The following is a 25,378-nucleotide window of genomic DNA, read 5'->3' as shown; positions in this document are numbered from 1 at the left end:
GTCCCCGTCTGTCCCCGTGACCACCATCCACCCGTGTCCCCCGTCTGTCCGTGTCTGTCACTCTGTCCCTGTGTCTGTCCCCCCGTCCATCCATCTCCGTGTCCCCATGTCTGTCCCCATCCCCGTCCTCCTGTCCCCCCTCCCTCCCCGTGTCTGTCCCCAAACCCATTCTCCGTCCCTCCTCCATCCCTGTGTCCGTGTGTCTGTCCCCAAACCCATTCCCCGTCCCTCCTCCATCCCTGTGTCCGTGTGTCTGTCCCCAAACCCATTCCCCCGTCCCTCCTCCATCCCTGTGTCCGTGTGTCTGTCCCCAAACCCATTCCCCGTCCCTCCTCCATCCCTGTGTCCGTGTGTCTGTCCCCGTGTCCATCCATCCCCTGTCCCCCCTCCTCCCGTGTCCCCCATCCCTCTCCCTGTCTGTCCCCACCCTCCCCATGTCCTTCTGTCTGTCCCCTCACTCTCCCTGTGTCCCTCTGTCCCTCCCCATGTCCCCGTCTGTCCTTCCCCATGTCCCTCCCCATGTCCCTCTGTCTGTCCCACCCTCCCCCTGTCCCTCCCCGTGTCCCTTTGTTTGTCCCTCCCCGTGTCCCCCTGTCTGTCCCTCTGTCCCTCCCCGTGTCCCCCCGTGTCCCTCTGTCTGTCCCCCCCCGTCTCTTTGTCTGTCCCTCCCCGTGTCCCCCTGTCCTTCCCCGTATCCCCCTGTCTGTCCCTCTCTCCCTCCCCGTGTCCCCCTGTCCTCCCCGTGTCCCCTGTCCCTCCCCGTGTCCCCCTGTCTGTCCCTCCGTCCCTCCCCGCGTCCCTCCGTCCCTCCCCATGTCCCCCTGTGTCCCTCCGTCCTCCTCCCGTCCCCCGTGTCCCCCTGTCCTCCCGTGTCCCCCTCTGTCCCTCCCCGTGTCCCCCTGTCCCTCCCCGTGTCCCCCTGTCTGTCCCTCCCTCCCTCCCCGTGTCCCCCCGTGTCCCCCTGTCCCTCCCCGTGTCCCCCTGTCTGTCCCTCCCCGTGTCCCCCTGTCTGTCCCCCTGTCCCTCCCCGTGTCCCCTTGTCTGTCCCTCCCCGTGTCCCCCTGTCCCTCCCCGTGTCCCCCTGTCTGTCCCTCCCCGTGTCCCTCCGTCCCTCCCCGTGTCCCCCCGCAGTTTTCGTCTGCCCGGGGGTTCCGCAGCGCGTGGGGCCGGCGCTGTCCACGCACGAGTCCCCGCACCAGGCGGGCGGGTGGTGCCGGGACCCGCTGCAGTCGGGGGACCGGCTCTACGTGCTGCCGTGGGTTCCGTACCGCACGGACACGCTCACCGAGTACGCGTCCTGGGCCGACCTGGTGGGCGCCCGGCCCGCGGCCACGCACCGGCTCCCGCACCGCGCCGACGGCACCGGCTTCGTGGTGTACGACGGCGCCGTGTTCTACAACAAGGAGCGCACCCGCAGCATCGTCAAGTACGACCTGCGCACCCGCATCAAGAGCGGCGAGACCGTGGTGGGCGCCGCCAACTATCACGACACGTCGCCCTATCGCTGGGGCGGCAAGACCGACATCGACCTGGCGGTGGACGAGGAGGGGCTCTGGGTCATCTACGCCACCGAGGGCAACGGCGGGCGGCTGGTGGTGAGCCAGCTGAACCCCTACACGCTGCGCCTGGAGGGCACCTGGGAGACCGGCTACGCCAAGCGGGCGGCCTCGGACGCCTTCATGGCCTGCGGGGTGCTCTACGTGGTGCGCAGCGTTTACCTGGACGACGACACGGAGCACCTGGGCAACGCTCTGGTCTACGCCTTCGACACGCGGCGCGGGCGCGGCTCGGCGCTGGCGCTGCCCTTCCCCAACCCGTACCAGTTCGTGGCCTCGGTGGGCTACAACCCCCGCGACAACCAACTGTACGTGTGGAACAACCACTTCCTGCTGCGCTACGGCCTCGACTTCGCGCCCCTCGACGGCGACGGTCAGCGGGGCTTGGGGTGGGGAGGGTTTGGGGTGCGGCCGGGGGGCTCGGGGAGAGGTGGGGAGATGCCTTGGGGGGAGCGCCTGGGGCCGGGGGCAGCCCTGGGGGTCCCAGTTTATGCTGGGGGGAGCCCCGGGGGTCCCGGTTTATTCTGTGGGGAGCCCCGGATTATTCTGTGGGGAGCCCTGGGAGTCCCGGTTTATGCTGGGGGGAGCCCCGGGGGTCCCGGTTTATTCTGTGGGGAGCCCCGGGGTCCCCGGTTTATTCTGTGGGGAGCCCCGGTTTATTCTGTGGGGAGCCCCGGGGGTCTCGGTTTATTTTGGGAGGAGCCCTGGGGGTCCCGGTTTGCTATGGAGGGGCCCTGGGGGTCCCGGTTTATTCCCCACGGGTCCCAGTTTATTTTGGGGGGAGCCTCGGGGGTCCCGGTTTATTCTGGGGGCAGCCCTGGGGGTCCCGGTTTATGCTGGGAGGAGCCCTGGGGGTCCCGATTTATGCTGGGGGGAGCCTTGGGGGTCCCAGTTTGCTATGGAGGGAGCCCCGGGGGTCCCAGTTTGCTTTGGGGGGGGGCACTGGAGGTCCCGGTTTATTCTGGGGGCAGCCCTGGGGGTCCCGGTTTATTTTGGGGGAGTAGGCCTGGGGGTCTTGGTTAAATTTGGTGGTGAACCCCCAAAGATCTGCAGAGAGCCCTGGGGACCCGGGTTTATTTTAGAGGAGCCCTGGGGGTCCCAGTTTGATTTGGGGGGAGCCCTGGGGGTCCCGGTTTGCTGTGAGGGAGCCTTGGGGGTCCTGGTTTGGTCTGGGGGTTCGGTCTCTGGTACTTAGGGGGAGCCCCAGATTTTTAGGGGGAGCTCTGGGGGTCCCTGTTTACTTTGGGGGTGCAGCCCCAGGTACCTGAGGGGAGCCCCAGGTGCTTGGGGAGGGCCCTGGGGGTCCCAGATTATTTTGGGGGTACAACCTGGGGTACTTCGGGGAGCCCCAGCGAGTTGTGGGGGGCCAATTCACCTCGGGAGTGCCCACAGGGAGCCCCAAATGTGTGGGAGCAGCCCTGGGGGTCCCGGTTTAATTTGGGGGTGCAGCCCCAGACCCCAGAAGGACCCCCAGGTGTTTTGGGGGAGCTCTGGTTTATTCTGGGGGGCCCTCCCGGTGTTGTGGGGCTCCAGTTTAGTTTTTGGGGTGTCACCCCCACCCAGCTGGGGGCAGCCCAGGGTTCACTTTGGGGGTGCCCCAGTTCACTTTGGGGTGTCCAGGTAAACTTTGGGGGGGTCCAGGTGAGCTTTGGGGGTTCCAGGTGAATTTTGGGGCGCAGCCCCGGGCACCGCGGGGGAGCCCTATGGGCTGGGTTTGGGGTTTTGGGGTTTTGGGGTTTTGGGGTTTTTGGGTGAAGTGCGGGGGGAGGAGGCCTGGGGGTTCACTCTGGGGGTGCCCCGGTTCATTTTGGGGGGACACCGCAGCCCTGGGGGGGTCTGGGGTCGCTTTGGGGGGACCCCCAGTGCTCGGGGGCACCTCCAGGTTGATTTTGGGGGGGTCCCGCTGTGCCCCAGTCCCTGGGGGGGGTCCGGGGTCACTTTGGGGGGGCCATCAGCCTCTCCCCCCCCCCCCAATGGGCGGGAGGGGCCCCCTTGGGGGGCTCGGGGGTTCCCCCAGGCCCTGAAACCCCCCCCCCTTTTTCTCCCCCCCCCCCCAGGTCCGGTGACCACAGAACCGCCCAGCGCGGCCCCCCCGCACCCCACGGCCCCCCCCAGCTCCGCCGCCCCCCCGTTCCCCACCCCCACGGCCCGCCGGGGCCCCCCCCTCACCCCCCGGCCCGGGCCCCCCCCGGGCCCCCCCCCGGGCCCCGCCCACAGCGCCGCCACCCCGGGGGGGTCCCCGGGCCCCCCCAACAGCGGCCCCGGGGCTGCCCCCCCCCCTCCCGCCTCCCGCCGCCCGCCGGGGGGGCCCGGGGGGGGCTCGGGGGCGGCGCCCGGGGCGGGGGCGGGGCCGGGGGGGCCCGGGGGGGGGCCCGGGGGGGGGCCCGGGGGGCGGCTGTGCGAGGCGCGGGAGGTGCGCAGGGTGCAATGGCCCGCGGCACAACAGGGAGCGCTGGTGGAGAGACCCTGCCCCAAAGGGACCCGAGGTGAACTGGGGGCACTGGGGGGAATGGGGGGAATGGGGGGATTGGGGGGATTGGGGGGAATGGGGGCACTGGGGGGATTGGGGGGAATGGGGGGATTGGGGGGATTGGGGGGATTGGGGGGATTGGGGGCACTGGGGGGAATGGGGGGATTGGGGGGATTGGGGAGATTGGGGGGAATGGGGGCACTGGGGGGACTGGGGGGATTGGGGAGAATGGGGGGGGGATTGGGGGGACTGGGGGGAATGGGGGGATTGGGGGGAATGGGGGGGGATTGGGGGGATTGGGGGGACTGGGGGGATTGGGGGGAATGGGGGGGGATTGGGGGGACTGGGGGGAATGGGGGCAATGGGGGGGATTGGGGGGAATGGGGGGGGATTGGGGGGACTGGGGGGAATGGGGGGATTGGGGGGATTGGGGACACTGGGGGGATTGGGGATAATGGGGGGATTTGGGGGGGACTGGGGGGATTGGGGGTAATGGGAGAGACTTGGGGGGATTGGGGGGAATGGGGGGACTGGGGGGATTGGGGGGGGATTGGGGGGGATTGGGGGACCTGGGGGGATTGGGGGGAATGGGGGGGATTGGGGGGATTGGGGGGAATGGGAGAGACTTGGGGGGATTGGGGGAATGGGGGGACTGGGTGGACTGGGAGGGAATTGGGGGCACTGGAGGGAACTGGATGGGGTCTGGGGGCTTCTGGAGGGTCCGTGGAGTGCTGGGAGGTCCTGCAGGCTACGGGGGAACTGGGGGCTATGGGGGATTTTGGGGATTTTGGGGGGGTTCTGGGGCTCTTGGGGGTGGGGAGGGGGCACTGGGAGAGCCAGGGGAGATGTGGGGTCCCCCTGAGCCCCCCTGAGCCCCCCTGTGCCCCCCAGGCATCGCCTCCTTCCAGTGCCTGCTGGGGCTGGGGGTGTGGAACCCCCGCGGGCCCGACCTGAGCAACTGCACCAGCCCCTGGGTGAACCAGGTGGCCCAGAAGGTACCGGGGGACCCCAAAACGGGACCCGCCCAAAGGGGACACCCTTAAATAGAAATCCCCTAAAACTGGGACCCCCCCAGAAATGGGGACAGCCCTAAACAGGAAACCCCTAAAATGGGACCCGCCCAAAGGGGGCACCCCCAAACAGAAATCCCCTAAAACTGGGACCCCCCCAGAAATGGGGACAGCCCTAAAAAGGAAACCCCTAAAATGGGACCCGCCCAAAGGGGGCACCCCCAAACAGAAATCCCCCAAAAGCTGGAACCTCCTAAAGGGGGACAGCCCTAAACAGGAATCCCTAAAATAGGACCCTCCAGAAAGGGGACACCCCCAAACAGGAATCCCCCAAAAATGGGACCCCCCAGAAATCGGGGTACCCTCTAACGATGCCCCCCCAAGCAGGGACCCCCTAAAATACACTCCCAAAACGGGACCCCCCCCCCGCCATGAGGAACCCCCCCCCTAAATGAAGATACCCCAAAACAGGGACCTCCCCAAATGGGGACCCTCCCAAACAGGGACCCCCCAAAGTGGGGACACCCTGAGAATGGGGACTCCCTGAGCTGGGGACCCACCTCGGGACCCTCCCTGTCCCAGTGACCCCCCCCCACCCCGGGACCACCCTGGGGACCCCCCCCAGGTCCCCTGGGACCCCCAAACCCCTCCCTGGAGGCTCCTGGGGTGTCCCTCCCTCGGCAGGGGCTGCTCCCACTCTGGGGGTCCCCGACCCTCCCCAGCCCCTGGGGGATGTGGGGGTGCCCCCCCCAACCCCCTGCAGGTCCCCAAGACCCCCTGTAACCCCCAACCCCCCCCTGAGAGACCCCCCAGAGCATCCCCACCCCACAGGCCTGGCTGATCCTCACTCAGGGGTCCCCCAGGACCCCTGTGGGATTTAGGGGAGCCCCCCAGACCCCCTGTAACCCCCAAACCCCCCCCGAAGAGACCCCTCAGAGCATCCCCACCCCACAGGTGTGGGGGTTGATCCTCGTTCAGGGGGTCCCCCAAACCCCCTCTCAGACCTCCTCTAACCCCCCTCCAAATCTCCCAAACATCCTGGGGGATATCAGGGACCCCCCTGACCCATGGAGTGCCCCCCTGAACCCCCTTGGTGTTCACTGGGGACTCCCCTGACCCATGGGTGCCCCCCTGAACCCCCTTGGGGTCACCGGGGACTCCCCTGACTCATGGGTGCTCCCCTCAAAGCCCTGGGGGACGTGGGGCCCATGGGTGCCCCCCTGACCCCCTGGGGGATATCAGGGAGCCCCCCAGACTCCCTCTACCCCCTCCAAGATCCCCCAAACTCGCTGGGGGATATTGGGGAGCCCCTCCTGAGCTGTGGGTGCCCCCCAGACCCTCTGTAACTTCCTGGGGGATATTGGGGACCCCCCCTGACCTGTGGGTGCACCCCCAAACCCCCCGGGGGATATCAGGAAGCCCCCCCAGAGCCCCCTTTAACCCCCCCACCCCAGTTCCCCCAGGAGACATAGGGGTCCCCCCTGACCCGTGGGCGCCCCCCCAAACCCCCTGGGGGACACCGGGTGCCCCCCCTGACCCCCGGGGGACACCGGGGCCCCCCTGAGCCCCGTTGGTGGCCGCAGATCAAGAGCGGGGAGAACGCGGCGTCCATCGCGGGGGAGCTGGCGCGGCACACGCGGGGCCCGGTGTTCGCGGGGGACGTCAGCTCGGCCGTGCGGCTGCTGGAGCAGCTCCTGGACATCCTGGACGCGCAGCTGCAGGCGCTGCGCCCGCTCGAGAGGGAGTCAGCCGGCAAAAACTACAACAAGGTGCGGCCCCAAAACACAAATTTGGGGTACAGGCGGCTGGGGGGACAGGGGACAGGCAGGGAGCGATGGGGACACGGCACTGGTGTGTCCTGGACACACAGCTGCAGGCTCTGTGCCCGCTCGAGAGGGAATCAGCAGGGAAAAGCTACAACAAGGTGCGACCCCAAAACACAGATTTGGGGTTTGGACCGCTGGGGGAGCAGGGACAGGCAGGGGACAGTGGGGACATGGTGGTGGCGCGTCCTGGGTGTGCAGCTGCAGGGGCTGTGCCTGCTCAAGAGGGAGTCTGTGGGCAAAAACTACAACAAGGTGTGACCCCAAAACACAGATTTGGGGTACAGCCCAAAGGGAGGGCAGGGGATGGACAGGGAGTAATTGGGACACAGCCCTGGTGTGTCCTGGACACACAGCTGCAGGCTCTGTGCCCGCTCGAGACAGAATCAGCTGGCAAAAACTACAACAAGGTGCGACCCCAAAACACAAATTTGGGGTACAGGCGGCTGGGGGGACAGGGGACAGGCAGGGAGCGATGGGGACACGGCACTGGTGTGTCCTGGGTGTGCAGCTGCACCCACTCGAGAGGGAGGCAGCCGGGAAAAGCTACAACAAGGTGCGACCCCAAAACACAGATTTGGGGTCCAGCCCAAAGGGGATGGGCCGGGGACAGGCAGGGGACAGTGGGGACACGGTGGTGGCGCGTCCTGGGTGTGCAGCTGCAGGCGCTGCGCCCGCTCAAGAGGGAGTCTGCGGGCAAAAACTACAACAAGGTGCGACCCCAAAAGCCCCATTTGGGGTTCAGACCGATGAGGGCAGGGGGAACAGTTGCGACCCCAAAACCCGGATTTGGGGTTTGGCCCAAAGGGAGGGCAGGGGATGGACAGGGAGTAATTGGGACACAGCCCTGGTGTGTCCTGGACACGGAGCTGGAGGCGCTGCACCCACTTGAGAGGGAGTCCATGGGGAAAAACTACAACAAAGTGGAACCCCAAAAGCCCCATTTGGGGTACAGACTGCTGGGGGGGCAGGGGGAACAGGTAGGACCCCAAAACCCGGATTTGGGGTTCGGCCCAAAGTGGGGTGCAGGGAGCGATGGGGACACAGCCGTGGCACGTCCTGGATGTGCAGGCCCTGTGCCCATTCAGGGGGAAAATCCACAGCAAGGTGGGACCCCCAAACCCCAATTTGGGGTTCAGATGGCTGGGGGGGAGGGGGACAGAGATGGGGACACGGCTGTGGCACGTCCTGGATGTGCAGCTGCAGGCACTGCTCAAGGGGAAAAATCTGGGGACCCCAAAACCCAGATTTGGGGTTTGCCCCAAAAAAGAACTGAGGGGCAACAGGTGGGACCGGGAGGGGACAGAGGTCAAGGGGCTCTGAGCAGCAAAAAAAGGCAGAGCTGCAACAGGACCCACAGCAAGGTGCGACCCCAAAACTCTGATTTGGGGTTCAGCCCAAAGGGGGACTGAGGGGGAACAGGTGGGACCCCAAAATTCAGATTTGGGGTTCAGAAAGGGGGACTGAGGGAGAGCAGAGGGGACTGAGCTCGAGGGGCTCTGAGCACCAGAAAAACTGCAGCAAGGTGGGAGCCTGTAGTGGTTTTGGGTTGTTAGTTCAGATTTTTCATAATTTTTAGGGATTTTGGGTAATGTGCTAATGAGCGTGGTGGTTTTAGTGATGGTTAATTGTTAGTATTTATTATTTAAATTATTAGTATTTAATTATTGGTATTAACTACTAGTTAATTGTTAGTATTTGTATTATTATTTAATTTATATTTATTATTTAATTCATATTTCTATTATTATTTAATACACATTATATTATAAAGGATATATTATATATTAATATATTCAACCACAATATATAATATATAATATATAATGTATAATATATAATATATAATATATAATATATAATATATAATATATAATATATAATATATAATATATAATATATAATATATAGTATATAGTATATAGTATATAGTATATATAATGTATTTAACATAATTTATAGTACATAATGTATAATGTATAATATATAATGTAAATGTCTAATACAATATATAATATTACATTATTATAATGATATATAAACTTTAATATGTATTGTTTATTATTATTATTATTATTATTATTAGTATTATTATTATTATTATTAACTATAATTCTAGTTAATTATTAGTGTTTATTTTTTGTTGTGAGGAAGGTTTAGGAGAAAGGTAAGGTAGGTTTAAAACTTTCAAAGGATATAAAGAAAAAATTATTACTAGTGATTAAAAGAGAGTAATAGGAATTAGAATAAAATTTTCAAATTTTTTAAAATATTTTTTTCTGATATATATAGAAAGAAAGAAAATATAAAGAAAAAATTTGAAATTTTAGTTAGTTTATTATTTTAATTTTTTTTTAGTTTATTTAGAGACAGAAGTGGGGTTTTTTGTTAATGTTACAGAGATTTTTTTAATTTAAAATAAAAAAGTTTGGGAGCTTCTCGCACCAAATGAGGAAGAGTTACAGAAAGAATGAGGACAAGGTGGGACCCAAAACCTCGAATTTGGGGTCACTCTCTTGAGGGGTGGGGTGGCCAAGGGGGAACTCCTGCCTGTGCCCCAATTTTGGGGTTCCCCAGCTCCAGAACCTGAACCCTATTTTTGAGAGTTTTGGCCAATTTTGGGGTTTCTGCCCTGAATTTCGGGGTTGTCCTGGCCCAAATGTTGAGAGGCTCCTTTTCTAGAGATCAAACGCGCCCTGACCTGAATTTTGGGGTGCTCCTGCAAAACTTTTGGAGTGACTGTGCCAGGCCCCTTCTCCAGTCCCACATTTGGGAGTCCTGCCCCAAATGTTGGGGTTTTTCTGCCCCAGATTTTGGGGTTGTTCTGCCCCAGATTTTGGGTGTCTGCCCCAGATTTGGGAGTCCTGCCCCAAATGTTGGGGTTGTTCTGCCCCAAATGTTGGGGTTGTTCTGCCCCAAATGTTGGGGTTATTTCCCGGATTTTGGGAGGATCCTGTTGTGGATTTTGGGGTGCTCTCGGTGCAGGTTTTGGGGTCCCACCCCCTCACCTGGGTGTCCCCTCCCCCCTTTATTTCCCACCCAGATGCACAAACGGGAGCGAACCTGCAAGGATTACATCAAGGTGAGGGGCGTGGCCTGCGGGGGGTGTGGCCGTGTGCAATGGGAGGGGCTTGTGTGGGTGTGGTCGGGGTGTGGTGGGCAGGGCTTGTGGGGCTGTGGGTGGGGCTTGAGGGGGTGTGTGTGTCAAGGACAGGGCCATGAAATGGGTGGACCCTGTGTTGGTGGGTGGGGCTTATTCAGGGAGGTGGAGTCTACATGGGCATGGCATGGGGGGTGAGCTTAGGTGGGCGGGGCTTGGGGAGATGGGTGCGGCCAGCATGGGTGGGGTCTGGGGGTTTTGGGAGGTGTTGTGGTGGGTGGGGCTTAGAGAGGATGGGTGGAGCCTGGAAGGATATGTCCCATGGGAGTGGCCTGTGTGGGCGTGTCCCATGGGAGTGGTCTGTGTGGGCGTGTCCCATGGGTGTGGTCTGACTGGGTGGGTGTGTACCTTGGGTGTGGTCCAATTGGGTGGGTGTGTCCCATGGGTGTGGTATGTTTGGGTGGGTGTGTCCCATGGGTGTGGTCTGGCTGGGTGGGTGTGTCCCATGGGTGTGGTCTGACTGGGTGGGTGTGTCCCTTGGGTGTGATCCAATTGGGTGGGTGTGTCCCATGGGTGTGGTGTGTTTGGGTGGGTGTGTCACATGGGCAGGATCTGTCTGGGTGGGCGTGTCCCTGGGGTTGGACATGGCCACACCCAGGGCAGTGCTGGAGACCTGGGGGATGGGCATCAATGGGCGGAGCCCATCCTGGGTGGATGTGGCATTTGGGTGGGTCCCTTTGGGCGTGTCCCATTGGGCGTGTCACTTGCGTGTGCCCCTTGGGCGTGTCTCTCTGGGCGTGCCTCTTGGGTGTGTCCCTTGGGCGTGTCCCTGGGTGTGTCCCTGGGTGTCACCTTGGGTGTCACCCTGGGTGTGTCCCAGCCCCGCCCATCCCTCAGGCCATGATGGAGGCTGTGGGGGGTGGGTGTGTCCCTGGGCGTGTCCCCTGGGCGTGTCCCCATGTGTGTCGCAGCCCCACCCACCCCACCCATGCTGCAGGCCATGCTAGAGGCCCTGGGGGATGGGTGTGACCCTGGGTGTGTCCCCAGGGCGTGTCCCTGGGCGTGTCCCAACCCTGCCCCACCCTGCCTGTCCTGCAGGCTGTAGGGGATGGGTGTGACCCTGGGCCTTTCCCTGGGTGTGTACCTGGGCGTGTCCCAACCCCGCCCATCCCGCAGGCCATGTGGAGGCCGTGGGGGCTGGGTGTGTCCCTGGATGTCACCCTGGGGGTGTCCCTGGGCATATCTCTGGGTGTGTCCCTGGGTGTGTCCCTGGGCGTGTCCCAGCCCCACCCACCCTGCCCATCCTGCAGGTGGAGGCCGTAGGGGTTGGGTGTGTCCCTGGGTGTGTCCCTGGGCGTGTCCCTGGGTGTGTCCCTGTATGTCACCCCGGGCATGTCCGTGGGCGTGTCCCTGCGTGTGTCCCTGGGCGTGTCCCTGGGTGTGTCCCTGGGTGTGTCCGTGGGCGTGTCGCTGGGCGTGTCCCTGGGTGCCACCCTGGACACATCCCTGTGCGTGTCCCTGAGCGTGTCCCTGGGTGTGTCCCTGGGTTTGTCTGTGGGTGTGTACCTCGGTGTGTCCCTGGGTGTGTCCCTGGGCGTGTCCCTGGGCGTGTCCCAACCCCGCCCGCCCCGCAGGCCGTGGTGGAGGCCGTGGACAACCTGCTGCGTCCGGAGGCGCTGGAGTCGTGGCGGGACATGAACGGCTCGGAGCAGGCGCACACGGCCACCATGCTGCTGGACGTGCTCGAGGAGGGCGCCTTCCTGCTCGCCGACAACGTCAAGGAGCCCGCGCGCTTCCTGGCCGCCCGACAGAACCTGGGTCAGCCCCGCGGGCCCCACACACACCCCAAACCCCTCCCTGGGGTCCGAACCTGGGTCAGCCCCGCGGGCCCCACACACACCCCAAACCCCTCCCTGGGGTCCGAACCTGGGTCAGCCCCGCGGGCCCCACACACACCCCAAACCCCTCCCTGGGGTCTGAACCTGGGTCAGCCCCGCGGGCCCCACACACACCCCAAACCCCTCCCTGGGGTCTGAACCTGGGTCAGCCCCGCGGGCCCCACACACACCCCAAACCCCTCCCTGGGGTCTGAACCTGGGTCAGCCCCACGGGCTCCACACACACCCCAAACCCCTCCCTGGGGTCCCCGCGGGCTCCTCCTGCCCGACCCGTCCCCTCCTTGCGGTACCCGTTGTTCGTGAGAGACCCCAATGTCCCAATGTCCCAATATCCCAGCATTCCAATGTCCCAATCCCAATCCAATCCTAATTCCCAATCCCAAATCCCCAAGATCAGTCCTAAATCCCAAATGCCCAAATCCCCAATCCCCAGTGCCAAATCCCTAATTCCCAATCCCAAATGCAAATTCCCAAATTCCGAATTCCAAATTCCCAATCCCAAATCCCCCATCCAAATCCCAAATTCCCAATTTCAAATCCCAAATTCCCGATCCCAATCCCAAATCCCCAGTCCCAAATCCCAAATCCCCAATCCCTAATCCCCAGTTTTCCCTGTTTTCCATGTTCTTTCCATATTTTCTATGGGTTTTTTTCCATATTTTCCATGTTCTTTCCATGTTTTCTATGGAGATTTTCCATATTTTCCATGGAGTTTTTTCCATATTTTCCATGGTTTTTTCCATGCTTTTTCCATATTTTCCATGGGGTTTTTTTCCATATTTTCCATGTTTTTTCCCTGTTTTCCCCCAGTGCTGGAGGTGTCGGTGGTCAACACCAAGGGTGCCCTCCAGGAGCTCGTGTTTTCCATGGTTTTTCTACATTTTTCCATATTTTCTGGGTTTTTCCCTGTTTCTGGCAGTTCTGGAAGTGTTGTTGCTGAACATTGAGGAGCTGCTCCAGGAGATCCTGTTTTGCATATTTTTGCATATTTCCCATGTCTTTTTCCATGTTTTTCCATGGCTTTTTCCATATTTTCCATGGGTTTATTCCCATATTTTCCATGGTTTTCCATATTTTCCATGTTTTTTCCCTGTTTCCCCCAGTGCTGGAGGTGTCAGTGCTCAACACCGAGGGGCCCCTCCAGGAGCTCCTGTTTTCTGTGTTTTTTCTGGTTTTCTCCATATTTTCCTTGTTCTTTCCATATTTTCCATGGGGTTTTTCAATGGGTTTTTTCCCATATTTTCCATGGGTTTTTTTCCATATTTTCCATGGGGTTTTTTCCATATTTTCCATCGGGTTCTTTCCGTATTTTCCATGAGGTTTTTTCCATATTTTCCAGGGTTTTTTTCCATGGGGGTTTTTCTGTATTTTCCATGGGGTTTTTTCCATATTTTCCATGGGGTTTTTTTCCCATATTTTCCATGGGGTTTTTTCCATATTTTCCATGGGGTTTTTTCCCATATTTTCCATGTTTTTTCCCTGTTTCCCCCCAGTGCTGGAGGTGTCAGTGCTCAACACCGAGGGGCCCCTCCAGAAGCTCCTGTTTTCTGTGTTTTTTCCTGGTTTTCTCCATATTTTCCACGTTCTTTCCATATTTTCCATGGGTTTTTTCCATATTTTCCATGGGGTTTTTTTCCCCGTATTTTCCATGATTTTTTTCCCATATTTTCCATGGGTTTTTTCCATGTTTTTTTTTTTCATGGGGTTTTTTCCATATTTTCCATGGGTTTTTTTCCATATTTTCCATGGGGTTTTTTCCATATTTTCCATGAGGTTCTTTCCGTATTTTCCATGGGGTTTTTTCCTGTATTTTCCATGGGGTTTTTTTTCCATATTTTCCATGGGTTTTTTCCATATTTTCCATGGGTTTTTTCCATATTTTCCATGGGTTTTTTTCCATATTTTCCATGGGGTTCTTTCCCATATTTTCCATGGGTTTTTTCCATATTTTCTATGGGGTTTTTTTTCCATATTTTCCATGTTTTTTCCCTGTTTCCCCCCAGTGCTGGAGGTGTCGGTGCTCAACACCGAGGGGCCCCTCCAGGAGCTCGTGTTCCCGCAGGAGCTGGGGGGTGACGGCTCCATCCAGCTCTCGGCCAGCACCCTCAAACAGAACAGCAGGAACGGTGAGGAGGGGGCAGATCTGGGGCTCCTGGGGGCTCCTGGGGGGTCCTGGGGGTCCTGGGGGGTTTGGGGGGCTTGCGGGGTTTGGGGCACCCAGAGCACCCCCAAACAGAACAACAGGAATGGTGAGGAGGGGGAAATTTGGGGGTCTGGAGGGTCCTGGGGGTCCAGGGGTCCTGGGGGCTTGGTGGGCTTGGGGGGATTGAGGGGAGTTTTAGGGATTTTGGGGCACCCCAGAGCACCCCCAAACAGAACAGCAGGAACAGTGAGGGGGGGGCATGTCTGGGGCTCTGGGGGTGTCCTGGGGGGCTTGGTGGGTTTGGGGGGGTTTGGGGGGTCTGGGGGTTTTAGGGCTCAAACAGAGCAGCAGGAACGGTGAGGAGGGGGCAGATCTGGGGGTCCAGGGGAGTCCTCAGGGTTCTGGGGGGGATCCTGAGGGGTCCTGAGTGTCTGGGGGGCTTGGGGGGCTTGGGGGGTTTGGGGGGCGCCCAGAGCCCCCCAAAAAGATCAACAGGAATGGGGGAGGGACACACTGGGGGTCTGGGGGATTTGGGGGTGGTTTGGGGGGGTTTAGGGGTCCTGGGGAAATGGGGTCCCCTCAGAGCAGCTGGAATGGCCGGGGGGGGTCTCTGACCTGCAGCTCCCCCAGGGGTGGTGAGGGGGGTGTGGGTGGTTTTGGGGTGTTTTTGGGGGTGTCTCTGGGGTGTTTTTGGGGGTGTGTTTGGCGTGTTTGGGGGTGTTTTTTGGGTGTTTGGGTGTTTTTGGGTGACCTGCTGTCTCCCCAGGGGTGGTGAAGGGGGGACTCTGGGTGTTTTTGGGGTGGTTTTTTGGGGTGTTTTTGGGGTGTTTTTGAGATGTCTTTGGGGGGTGTTTTTGGGGTGTTTTTTGGGTGTTTTTGGGGTGTCTCTCACCCTCTGTCTCCCCAGGGGTGGTGAAGGGGGCTCTGGGTGTTTTTGGGGTGGTTTTTTGGGGTGTTTTTGAGATGTTTTTGGTGGGTGTTTTTGGGGTGTTTTTTGGGTGTTTTTGGGGTGTCTCTCACCCTCTGTCTCCCCAGGGGTGGTGAAGGGGGCTCTGGGTGTTTCTGGGGTGTTTTTTGGGGTATTGAGGGTGTTTTTGGGGTGTCTCTCACCCTCTGTCTCCCCAGGGGTGGTGAAGGGGGCTCTGGGTGTTTCTGGGGTGTTTTTTGGGGTATTTAGGGTGTTTTTGGGGTGTCTCTCACCCTCTGTCTCCCCAGGGGTGGTGAAGGGGGCTCTGGGTGTTTCTGGGGTGTTTTTTGGGGTATTTAGGGTGTTTTTGGGGTGTCTCTCACCCTCTGTCTCCCCAGGGGTGGTGAAGGTTGTCTTCATCCTGTATAACAACCTGGGGCTGTTCCTGCCCACCGAGAACGCCACCGTGCGCCTGGGCGGGGACGGGGGGCCCCGCGCCCCCCAGCTCGTGGTCAACTCCCAGGTCATCGCCGCCTCCATCAACAAAGAGTCCAGCAGGGTCTTCCTGCGGGACCCTGTGGTCTTCACCCTGCCCCACCTGGAGGTGCGACGCCCAAAAACCCACCCAGAACCTCAAAAACCCACCAGAACCCCAAAAATCCACCCAGATCCCCAAAACCCCAGCCAGAACCCCAAAAATCCACCCAGATCCCCAAAACCCCAGCCAGAACCCCAAAAAACCAACCTAGAACCCCAGAAACCCACCCAGAACACCAAAAATCCACCCCGAACCCCAAAAATCCACCCAGACCCCCAAAAAACCCACCTAGAACCCCAGAAACCCCACCCAGACCTCCCAAAACCCACCCAAAACACCAAAAACCCCACCGAGAACCCCAAAAACCCACCCAGAACCTCAAAAACCCACCAGAACCCCAAAAATCCACCCAGAACCCCAAAAAATCCACCCAGACCCCCAAAAAACCAACCTAGAACCCCAGAAACCCACCCAGACCTCCCCAAACCCACCCAAAACATCAAAAAGCCCACCGAGAACCCCAAAAATCCACCCAGACCCCCAAAAAGCCCATCTTGAACCCCAAAACTCCCTGGGACCTTCAAAACTGTACCCAGAGAGCCCAAATCCCCAAATTTGGATGCTTTGGGACATCCAAAACTTCACCTGGACCCACCTCGAGGTCTCCACCCTGCCCCACCTCAAGGTGTGACCCCCAAAATCCCACCCAGAGCCTCCAAAACCCACCCAGAACCCCCAAAACCCATCCAGCGCCCCAAAAACGCCTCCCATACCCCTAAAAAACCCACCCAGGACCCCAAAAACCCACCCAGACCCTGAAAACCCCCACCCAGAGACCCCAAATCCCCAAATTTGGATGTTTTGGGACATCCAAAACTTCACCTGGACCCACCTCGAGGTCTTCACCCTGCCCCACCTCGAGGTGCAAACCCCGAAATCCCACCCAGAGCCCTCACCACACTCCCAGGACCCGGGGACCTTCCCAGGACACCCCAAACCCCACCCAGCACCTGGGAACCACTCGAGACCCCCCAAATCCCACCCAGGCCTCCAAACCCACACCCAGGACCCCCCATTTCCCACCCAGACCCCCAGACCAAGAACCACTTTGGGGCCAGCTCCTCCTTCTGGAATCACTGGGATTGGGCTTCCCCTTTCTCTTTGGGACCCACATTTCTCCAATTTTCCCCCATTTCGCAGACCAAGAACCACTTTGAGACCAAATTCTTCTGGAATTACTGAGATTGGGCTCCTCTCCCTGTCCTTGGGACCCTCTGAGACCCCCATTTCCCCCAATTTTCCCTGATTTTCCACCATTTCCCAGACCAAGAACCGCTTTGGGGCCAACTGTTCCTTCTGGAATTGCCGAGATTGGGGCCCCCCTCTATTTGGGACCCCCATTTCCCCCAATTTTCCCTGATTTTCCACCATTTCCCAGACCAAGAACCGCTTTGGGGCCAACTGTTCCTTCTGGAATTACCGAGATTGGGGCCCCCCTCTCTTTGGGACCCCCATTTCCCCCAATTTTCCCTGATTTTCCACCATTTCCCAGACCAAGAACCGCTTTGGGGCCAACTGTTCCTTCTGGAATTACTGAGATTGGGGCCCCCTTCTCTTTGGGACCCCCATTTCCCCCAATTTTCCCTGATTTTCCACCATTTCCCAGACCAAGAACTGCTTTGGGGCCAACTGCTCCTTCTGGAATTACCGAGATTGGGCCCCCCCTTCTCTTTGGGATCCCCATTTCCCTGATTTTCCCCAATTCCCCCCCATTTCCCAGACCAAGACCATTGTGCTCCTTCTGGAATTGCCGAGATTGGGCCCCCCTCTCTTTGGGCCCCCCGTTTCCTCCATTTTCCCCAATTTTCCCTGCTTTTCCAGACCAAGAACCACTTTGGGGCCAACTGCTCCTTCTGGAACTACTCGGAGCGCTCCATGGCCGGGCACTGGTCGAGCCAGGGCTGCCGCCTGCTGCGCTCCAACGGCACCCACAGCTCGTGCGCCTGCAGCCACCTGACCAACTTCGCCCTGCTGATGGCGCGGAGCCAGAGCGTGAGTGGCACACCTGGGCACGCACCTGGGCACACCTGGGTACACACCTGGGCACACCTGGGCACACCTGGGTACACCTGGGAACACACCTGGGCACACCTGGGCACACACTGGGCACACCTGGGTACACACCTGGGCACACCTGGGAACACACCTGGGTACACCTAGGAACACACCTGGGTACACCTAGGAACACACCTGGGCACACCTGGGCACACCTGGGTACACCTGGGAACACACCTGGGCACACCTGGGAACACCTGGGCACACCTGGGTACACACCTGGGCACACCTGGGCACACCTGGGTACACCTGGGAACACACCTGGGAACACACGTGGGTACACACCTGGGCACACCTGGGAACACACCTGGGTACACCTGGGAACACACCTGGGCACACCTGGGCACACCTGGGCACACACCTGGGCACACACCTAGGAACACACCTGGGAACACACCTGGGCACACCTGGGAACACACCTGGGCACACACCTGAGCACACCTGGGCACACCTGGACACACACCTGGGCACACACCTGGGCACACACCTGGGCACACCTGGATACACCTGGGAACACACCTGGGCACACCTGGGCACACCTGGGTACACCTGGGAACACACCTGGGCACACCTGGGCACACCTGGGCACACCTGGATACACCTAGGAACACACCTGGGCACACCTGGGCACACCTGGGCACACACCTGGGCACACACCTGGGCACACACCTGGGCACACCTGGGCACACCTGGGCACACCTGGGTACGCCTAGGAACACACCTGGGCACACCTGGGCACGCCTGGGCACACACCTGGGTACACACCTGGGTACACACCTGGGCACACACCTAGGAACACACCTGGGCACACACCTGGGCACACCTGGGCACACACCTGGGCGCACCTGGGCACACCTGGGCACACCTGGACACACACCTGGGCACACACCTGGGCACACACCTGGGTACACACCTGGGCGCACCTGGGCACACACCTGGGCACACGTGGGCACACACGTGGGCACACACGTGGGCACACCTGGGCACACACCTGGGCACACACCTGGGCACACTTGGGCACACACGTGGGCACACACCTGGGCACACACCTGGGCACACACCTGGGCACACCTGCAGTCACCTGAACAACTTCGCCCTGCTCATGACATGGAGCCAGAGCATGAGTGGCACACCTGGGCACACACCTGGGAACACACCTGGGACATCTGATGCACACACCGAGTGACACCTGACCAACTTCCCCCTGATGATGGCCCAGACACAGACTGTGACACAGCTGGGATCACCTGGCTGGGGATTCTGGTGGTCACTGTCCCATCCTGGTGGCCCCTGTCCCATCCTGGTGGTCACTGTCCCTGCCCATGGATCCAGATGACCCCAAACACCCCCTAAAAGCCCAGAATTCCCATTTTCCCCGTTCCCCGCAGTTCCCGGGGCGGCTGAACGAGGTGCTGCTGTCGGTGATCACCTGGGCAGGGATCCTGGTGGCCCTGCTGTGCCTGGGCCTGTCCATCTCGGCCTTCTGCTGCCTGCGGGGGCTGCCCTCGGAGCGCACCACCATCCACAAGAACCTCTGCATCAGCCTCTTCCTCGCCGAGCTGCTCTTCCTCGTGGGCATCGACAAGACGCAGTACCAGGTGGGGCTGGCACACCTGGGGCACCCTGTGCCACACCTGGGGCTCTGGAGGGACAGCCCATGGCACACCTGAGACCCCCGAGGGACCACCCATGGCACCACAGGACCCTCACAGTGACCCTGGGACTGCCCATGGCACACCTGGGGCACCCCGTGCCACACCTGGGGCACCCCATGGCACACCTGGGGCTCTGGCTCTGGGGGGACAGCCCATGGCACACCTGGGACCCTTCATGGCACACCTGGGACCATTGAGGGACAATGCCTGGCACACCTGGGGTTCCCAAGGGACAGCCCATGAATAAAGAGACCCCTGAGGGACAGCCCATGGCACACCTGGGACCCCTGAGGGACACCCCATGGCACACCTGGGACCTTTCATGGCACACGTGGGACCCCTGAGGGACAATCCCTGGCACACCTGGGACCCCTCGTGGCACACGTGGGACCCCTGAGGCACACCTGGGACCCTTCATGGCTCACCTGGGACATCCCAGAACAGCCCTGAGACCCCTGGAATGTCCCATTGCACCCCTGTGACACCTGGGATCCCCAAGGGACACCCCATGACACAGCTGGGACATCCCAGAACACCCCGTGGCACATCTGGGACTCCCAAGGGACCACCCATAGCACCCGTCTGGCTGTCCCCATCCCTGTCCCTGTCCGTGTCCCTGTCCCCGTCCCTGTCCCTGTCGCTCTCCCCATCCCCATCCTTGTCCTTGTCCCTGTCCCCATCCTTATCCCTCACCCACTGTCACTGCAGGTGACTTGTCCTATCTTTGGGTGGTCCCCGCTGTCCCTGTCCCCACAGTGTCCCCATCCCCACAGGTGACCTGTCCCATCTTTGGGTGCTCCCTGTCCCATTTTTGGGCAGTCCCTGTCCCTGCACTGTCCCCACACTGTCTCCATCCCCGCATGTGGCCTGTCCCACCTTTGGGCACTTCCTTTTGCTGTCCCTGTCCCTGTCCCCACAATGTCTCCCCTGCAGGTGGCCTGTCCCATTTTTGGGCAGTCCCTGCCCCTGTCCCTCTCCCTGTCCCACCTTTGGGCATTCTCTGTCTCCACACTGTCCCCACGCTGTCCCCACATGTCCCCATCCCCGCAGGTGGCCTGTTCCCATCTTTGGGCATTCCTTGTCCCCACACGTCCCCATCCCTGCAGGTGGCCTGTCCCACCTTTGGGCACTCCCTGTCCCTGTCCCTGTCCCTGTCCCACCTTTGGGCACTCCCTGTCCCTGTCCCTGTCCCCACGCTGTCCCCACACGTCCCCATCCCCGCAGGTGGCCTGTCCCACCTTTGGGCATTCCCTGTTCCCATCTTTGGGCATTCCTTGTTCCCACCTTTGGGCATTCCCTGTCCCCACACGTCCCCATCCCCGCAGGTGGCCTGTCCCATCTTCGCCGTGCTGCTGCACTATTTCTTCCTGGCGTCGTTCTCGTGGCTGTGCCTGGAGGGGGTTCACCTGTACCTGCTGCTGCTCGAGGTGTTCGACAGCGACCCCGCCCGCCGCAAGTACTACTACGCGGGGGGGTACTTCTTCCCCGCCGTCGTGGTGGCCGTGGCGGCCGCCGTGGATCACCGCAGCTACGGCACCGACCAGGCGTGAGCAGCGGGGCGGGGCTGGGCGGGGCTGGGCTGTGGCCAGGGTGGGGCTGGGTGGGGCTGGTGGGGAAGGGCGGGGCTGGGGTTGGGCTGGGGTGTGGCTGGGTGGGGCGGGGCTGGAGTGTGGCCAGAACATGCCTTGGGTGTGGCGGGGGTGTGGCCAGGGCAGGGCTGGGATGTGACTGAGGTGTGGCCAGGGTGGAGCTGGGGCAGGGCTGGGATAGGACTGAGGTGTGGCTGAGGTGTGGCCAGGGTGGGGCTGGGGCAGGGCTTGGATGTGGCCAGGGTGGAGCTGGGGTGTGGCCAGGGTGTGGCCAGGGCAGGGCTGGGGTGTGAGTGAGGTGTGGCCAGGGTGGGGCTGGGGCAGAGCTGGGGTGTGGACAGGGCGGGGCTGGGGTGTGAGCGGGGTGTGACCAAGGTGAGGCTGGGGTGGGGCCACACCCTGGTCACACCCCAGCCATGTCTTGGCTCCACCCAGCCCCACCCCAGCCATGTCCTTCCCCACCAGCCCTGCTGGGTGGAGGCGGGACATGTGTAGGGTGTGGCTCAGGTGTGGCCAGGGTGGGGTTGAGGTGGGGCTGAGGTGTGCCAGGACATGGCTGGGATGGGACTGGGGTGTGGTCAGGGCTGTGGCCAGGGTGTGGGCAGGGTGGGGCTGGAGCTGGAATGTGACCAGGGTGTGGCCAGGGTGTGAGCAGGGTGTGCTGGGGTGTGGCTAGGGTGTGGTTTGGGTGTGACCAGGGTGTGTTTGGGTGTGGCTTCCCCCATTGGGAGTGACCAGGTGTGAATGGAAGGGCTGGGGGCGTGGCCTGAGTCAGGGGGCGTGGCTTGAAGAGGGGTGGGGCCAGAGGTGCTGCTGTGGGACTCACCAGGTGTGGATGGGGGCTCTGGGGGAGGGGCTTTGTCAGTGGGGTCTGATCCATGGGGGCGTGGTCTCACTCGGTGGGGGGCGTGTCCTCACCCAGCGGGGGGTGTGTCCTGATGATGCCCCACCCCTGGCAGGTGCTGGCTGCGGGTGGACAATTATTTCATCTGGAGCTTCATCGGGCCCGTGGCCTTCGTCATCCTTGTAAGAGGGGGCTCGGGGGTTTTGGGGGGCTGTGGGACCAGAGATGGACCTTTGTCATGCTCAAATGTGGGGATGAGGGGCTCGGGGGGCTTGATGGGGGTCTGGGGATGGACCTTCCTCATCCTCATATGGGGACCTGAGAGGGCTTGGGGGGCCTCAGGGGTCTGGGAGGTCTGGGGATGGACCTTCCTCATCCTCATATGGGGATCTGAGAGGGCTTGGGGAGCCTCAGGGGTCTGGGGATGGATCTTCCTCATCCTTGTCCTCATCTGGGGGCTGGGGCAACCCCAGGGGTGTGGAGATCACGCCATGGGGGAGCTGTGGGGTCCCACAATGGCTCTGGGGTCCCGCCATGGCTCTGGGGTGTTGCTGTGTCTCAGGGCAGGTCCTGCAGTGGGTCTGGGGTCCCCTGGTGCCTCAGGGTGGGTCCCACAGTGGGTCTGGGGTCCCTCTGTGCCTCACCTGGGGTCCCCTTGTGGCTCTGGATGGGTCCCCCTTGGCTCTGGGGTCCCCCTGTGTCTCAAGGCGGGTCCCACAGTGGGTCTGGGGACCCCCTGTGACTCTGGGTCCCCCTGTGTCTCACCTTGGGTCTCCCCATGGCTTTGAGTTCCCCCCGTGTCTCTGGGGTGTTGCTGTGTCTCAGGGCAGGTCCCACAATGGGTCTGGGGTCCCCCGTGGTTCTGGGGTCCCCTCCTGGCTCTGGGATCCCCCTGTGTCTCAGGGCAGGTCCCACAGTGGGTCTGGGGTCCCACGGTGGTTCTACGGTCCCCTTGTGTCTCACCTGGAGTCCCCCGTGGCTCTGGGGTCCCTCCATGGCTCTGGACCCTCCCATATCTCACCCGGGGTCCCCCCATGTCTCTGTGTCCCCCCCATGTCTCTGTGTCCCCCCCGGCTCTGTGTCCCCTGTGTCTCACCCCGGTTCCCACAGGTGACGCTGGTGTTCCTGCTGGTGACCCTGCACAAGATGCTGCGCAGCTCGGCCGCCCTCAAACCCGACTCCAGCCGCCTGGACAGCATCAGGTGAGGGACCCCAAACAGGGCCCTACAGGGGGAACCCCAAACGGGACCCCCAAACTCGGGGGAACTCCAAACAGGGAGGGATGGACCCCAAGTGGGACCCCACAGGGGGAATCCCAAACGGGAACCCGAAGGGAAACCCCAAACAGGAACCCCAAGCTGGGGGGGACTCCAAATGGGGGGGGGAATGGACCCCAAATGGGACCCCAAAGGGGGAACCCTAAATGGGACCCCACAGGGAGGAACCCCAAACGGGACCCCTGAACTGGGGGAGTCTCCAAACGGGGGGGAATGGACCCCAAATGGGAGGGATGGACCCCAAATGAGACCCCTGAACTGGGGGACCTGCAAAGACAGGAGGGACCCCAGATGGGACCCCCTATGGGCACTCCCAAATGGGGGGACCCCAAATGAGACCCCCTGAGTTCAGGGGGGCCCAAATGAGATCCCAAACAGGGGGAACCCAGGTGGGACCCCTGAATGGAGGCATCCCAAACAGGACCCCAAAGACGCAGGGAGGGACCCCAAAACGGGGCCCAACTCCCCTAGAGCTCCCTGGCTGTGGGTGCTGGGGATCCCAGTACGCTCCCAGTCCCTCCCAGTGCCCTCCCAGTGCCTCTGACTGCCCTCCAGTCCCTCCCAGTACCCTCCCAGTGTCCCCCCCCTTGTCTCCCAGTACCCTTCAGTCTCTCTCAGTCTATCCCAGTCCCCTCACTCAGGATCTCTGGGTGCCCCAGTGCTCCCCAGTCCCCTCCCAGTGCTCCCCAGTCCCTCCCAGTTCTTCCCAGTGCCCCCAGTGCTTCTGACTGCCCTCCAACCCCTCCCAGTACCCTCCCAGTGCCCCCAGTGTTTCCCTGTACTCTCCAGTCCCCTTCCACTGCCTTCCAATGCCCTCCAGCTCCACCCAGTCCCCTCACTCAGGATCTTTGGGGGTCCCAGTGCTCCCCAGTCCCTCACAGTGCTCCCCAGTCCATCCCAGTCCCCTCATTCAGGATCTCTGGGGGTCCCACTGCCCCCCAGTCCCCTCCCAGTGCTCCCCAGTCCCTCCCAGTCCATCCCAGTGCTCCCCAGTCCCTCCCAGTCCCCTCCCAGTGCTCCCCAGTCCCTCCCAGTCCATCCCAGTGCTCCCCAGTCCATCCCAGTCCCCTCATTCAGGATCTCTGGGGGTCCCACTGCCCCCCAGTCCCCTCCCAGTGCTCCCCAGTCCCTCCCAGTCCATCCCAGTGCTCTCCAGTCCATCCCAGTGCTCCCCAGTCCATCCCAGTCCCCTCATTCAGGATCTCTGGGGGTCCCACTGCCCCCCAGTCCCCTCCCAGTGCTCCCCAGTCCCTCCCAGTCCATCCCAGTGCTCTCCAGTCCATCCCAGTGCTCCCCAGTCCATCCCAGTCCCCTCATTCAGGATCTCTGGGGGTCCCACTGCCCCCCAGTCCCCTCCCAGTGCTCCCCAGTCCCTCCCAGTCCATCCCAGTGCTCCCCAGTCCCTCCCAGTCCGTCCCAGTGTCCCCAGCTGACCGGGGTGCCCCGCAGGTCGTGGGCTCTGGGGGCCATTGCGCTGCTGCTGCTGCTGGGGCTCACCTGGGCCTTCGGCCTCCTCTTCGTCACCCGCGAGTCCGTGCTGACGGCGTCGCTGTTCACGGCCTGCAACGCCCTGCAGGGCACCTTCATCTTCCTCTTCCACTGCGCCCTCCAGAAGAAGGTGCAGGGGGCACTGGAGGGACTGGGAGGGACTGGGATGGACTGGGATACACAGAGATCGTGGGTAAGGGACAGCGGGAGGGCACAGGGGGGACATTGGTCAAGTACCTTCATCTTCCTCTTCCACCGTGCCCTCCAGAAGAAGGTGAGGGGGTCACAGGGAGGAACTGGGAGGGACTGGTAAAAACTGGGAGGCACTGGGAGATAGTGGGACCCCCAGAGATCAGGAATGAAGAGACTGGGAGGACACTGTGTAGGCACCTTCATCTTCCTCTTCCACTGTGCCCTCCAGAAAAAGATTTGGGGGGCACTGGGAGAGACTGGGAGGGACTGGGACAGTAATGGGAGGCTACTGGGTTGTTACTGGTGGGCACCCAGTTGCACCAGGAGTTCAGGAAGGGTCTGGCACTGGGGGCACTGGGAGGTTACTGGGGTGAACTGGTGGGTATTGACCCCCCCAGGAGCCTCCCAGATGCATGGAGAGCAGCACTGGGAGCACTGGGCATTACTGGGGGGCACTGGTGTGTTACTGGGTGTTGCTGGTGTGTTACTGGGTGTTACTGGGGTATTACTGGTGTGTTACTGGGTGTTGCTGGTGTTCCTGGTGTGTTCCTGGTGTGTTCCTGGATGTTACTGGGGTATTACTGGTGTGTTACTGGGTGTTGCTGGTGTGTTTACTGGGTATTACTGGTGTGTTCCTGGTGTGTTACTGGTGTTCCTGGTGTGTTACTGGTGTTACTGGTGTGTTCCTGGTGTTCCTGGTGTGTTCCTGGTGTGTTCCTGGTGTGTTCCTGGTGTGTTACTGGTGTGTTACTGGTGTGTTCCTGGTGTGTTAC

At 60.9% G+C, this 25,378-nt stretch overlaps 1 protein-coding gene across 1 annotated transcript in view; it reads left to right on the top strand.

Annotated features, from left to right (window-relative positions):
• Positions 1-25,378, top strand: part of ADGRL1 (adhesion G protein-coupled receptor L1) — a 57,250-nt gene that overhangs the window by 20,474 nt on the left and 11,398 nt on the right. The window contains exons 6-19 of the mRNA XM_054518156.1: positions 1,132-1,929; positions 3,614-4,042; positions 4,918-5,021; positions 6,620-6,805; positions 9,903-9,941; positions 11,594-11,777; positions 13,861-13,983; positions 15,306-15,511; positions 17,327-17,497; positions 18,949-19,158; positions 20,541-20,761; positions 21,764-21,830; positions 22,759-22,850; positions 24,375-24,543. Coding sequence (XP_054374131.1) covers positions 1,132-1,929; positions 3,614-4,042; positions 4,918-5,021; positions 6,620-6,805; positions 9,903-9,941; positions 11,594-11,777; positions 13,861-13,983; positions 15,306-15,511; positions 17,327-17,497; positions 18,949-19,158; positions 20,541-20,761; positions 21,764-21,830; positions 22,759-22,850; positions 24,375-24,543 — 2,999 coding nt within the window. The remainder of the gene's footprint in view (positions 1-1,131; positions 1,930-3,613; positions 4,043-4,917; positions 5,022-6,619; positions 6,806-9,902; positions 9,942-11,593; positions 11,778-13,860; positions 13,984-15,305; positions 15,512-17,326; positions 17,498-18,948; positions 19,159-20,540; positions 20,762-21,763; positions 21,831-22,758; positions 22,851-24,374; positions 24,544-25,378) is intronic.

The sequence above is a fragment of the Molothrus ater genome, chromosome 37 (genome assembly GCF_012460135.2).
Source record: "Molothrus ater isolate BHLD 08-10-18 breed brown headed cowbird chromosome 37, BPBGC_Mater_1.1, whole genome shotgun sequence".
NCBI lineage: Eukaryota > Metazoa > Chordata > Aves > Passeriformes > Icteridae > Molothrus > Molothrus ater.
The sequence above is the reverse complement of the archived record's forward strand: the minus strand, read 5'-3'. Positions and strand labels throughout refer to the sequence as shown.